This window comes from Buceros rhinoceros, unplaced genomic scaffold, assembly GCF_000710305.1.
Source record: "Buceros rhinoceros silvestris isolate BGI_N320 unplaced genomic scaffold, ASM71030v1 scaffold37045, whole genome shotgun sequence".
Taxonomy (NCBI): Eukaryota; Metazoa; Chordata; class Aves; order Bucerotiformes; family Bucerotidae; genus Buceros; species Buceros rhinoceros.
This window is the reverse complement of record NW_010413999.1, coordinates 1-241: the sequence shown is the minus strand read 5'-3', so window position 1 is coordinate 241 and position 241 is coordinate 1. Positions and strand designations below refer to the sequence as shown.

The window sequence follows — 241 nt, the reverse complement described above, 5'->3', positions numbered from 1 at the left end:
TGAGTGATGGCAGTCCCGCGGCTGCCTCCGGCCTGGCACCGGGAGGGGGGTCAGGGCCCGGCCCACCTTGGAAGCTGCCCAGTCAATCCAGCCTTTGCCGTTGGGGTCGATGTTCATGAGGACCAGCCCCTCCACCAGGTCGGGGAAGATAAGCTGCAACGAGCAAGAGGGGCGACGTTCAGCGGGCAGGGGAGCTGCGCCCGGGGTAGCCCCCGGCGTGCTGCTGCCCACCACCCAGACG

The 241-nt window shown here is 69.3% G+C and overlaps 1 protein-coding gene across 1 annotated transcript in view; it reads right to left on the bottom strand.

Moving 5' to 3' along the window:
• LOC104494156 (protein NDRG4-like) overlaps window positions 1-153 on the bottom strand; it is a gene marked incomplete at both ends in the record, with an annotated part of 2,333 nt that extends 2,180 nt beyond the window's left edge. Inside the window, one exon of the mRNA XM_010136953.1 lies at window positions 67-153. Within this exon, the coding sequence (XP_010135255.1) occupies window positions 67-153 (87 nt within the window). The remainder of the gene's footprint in view (window positions 1-66) is intronic.
• Between the last annotated feature and the right edge of the window lie 88 nt (window positions 154-241).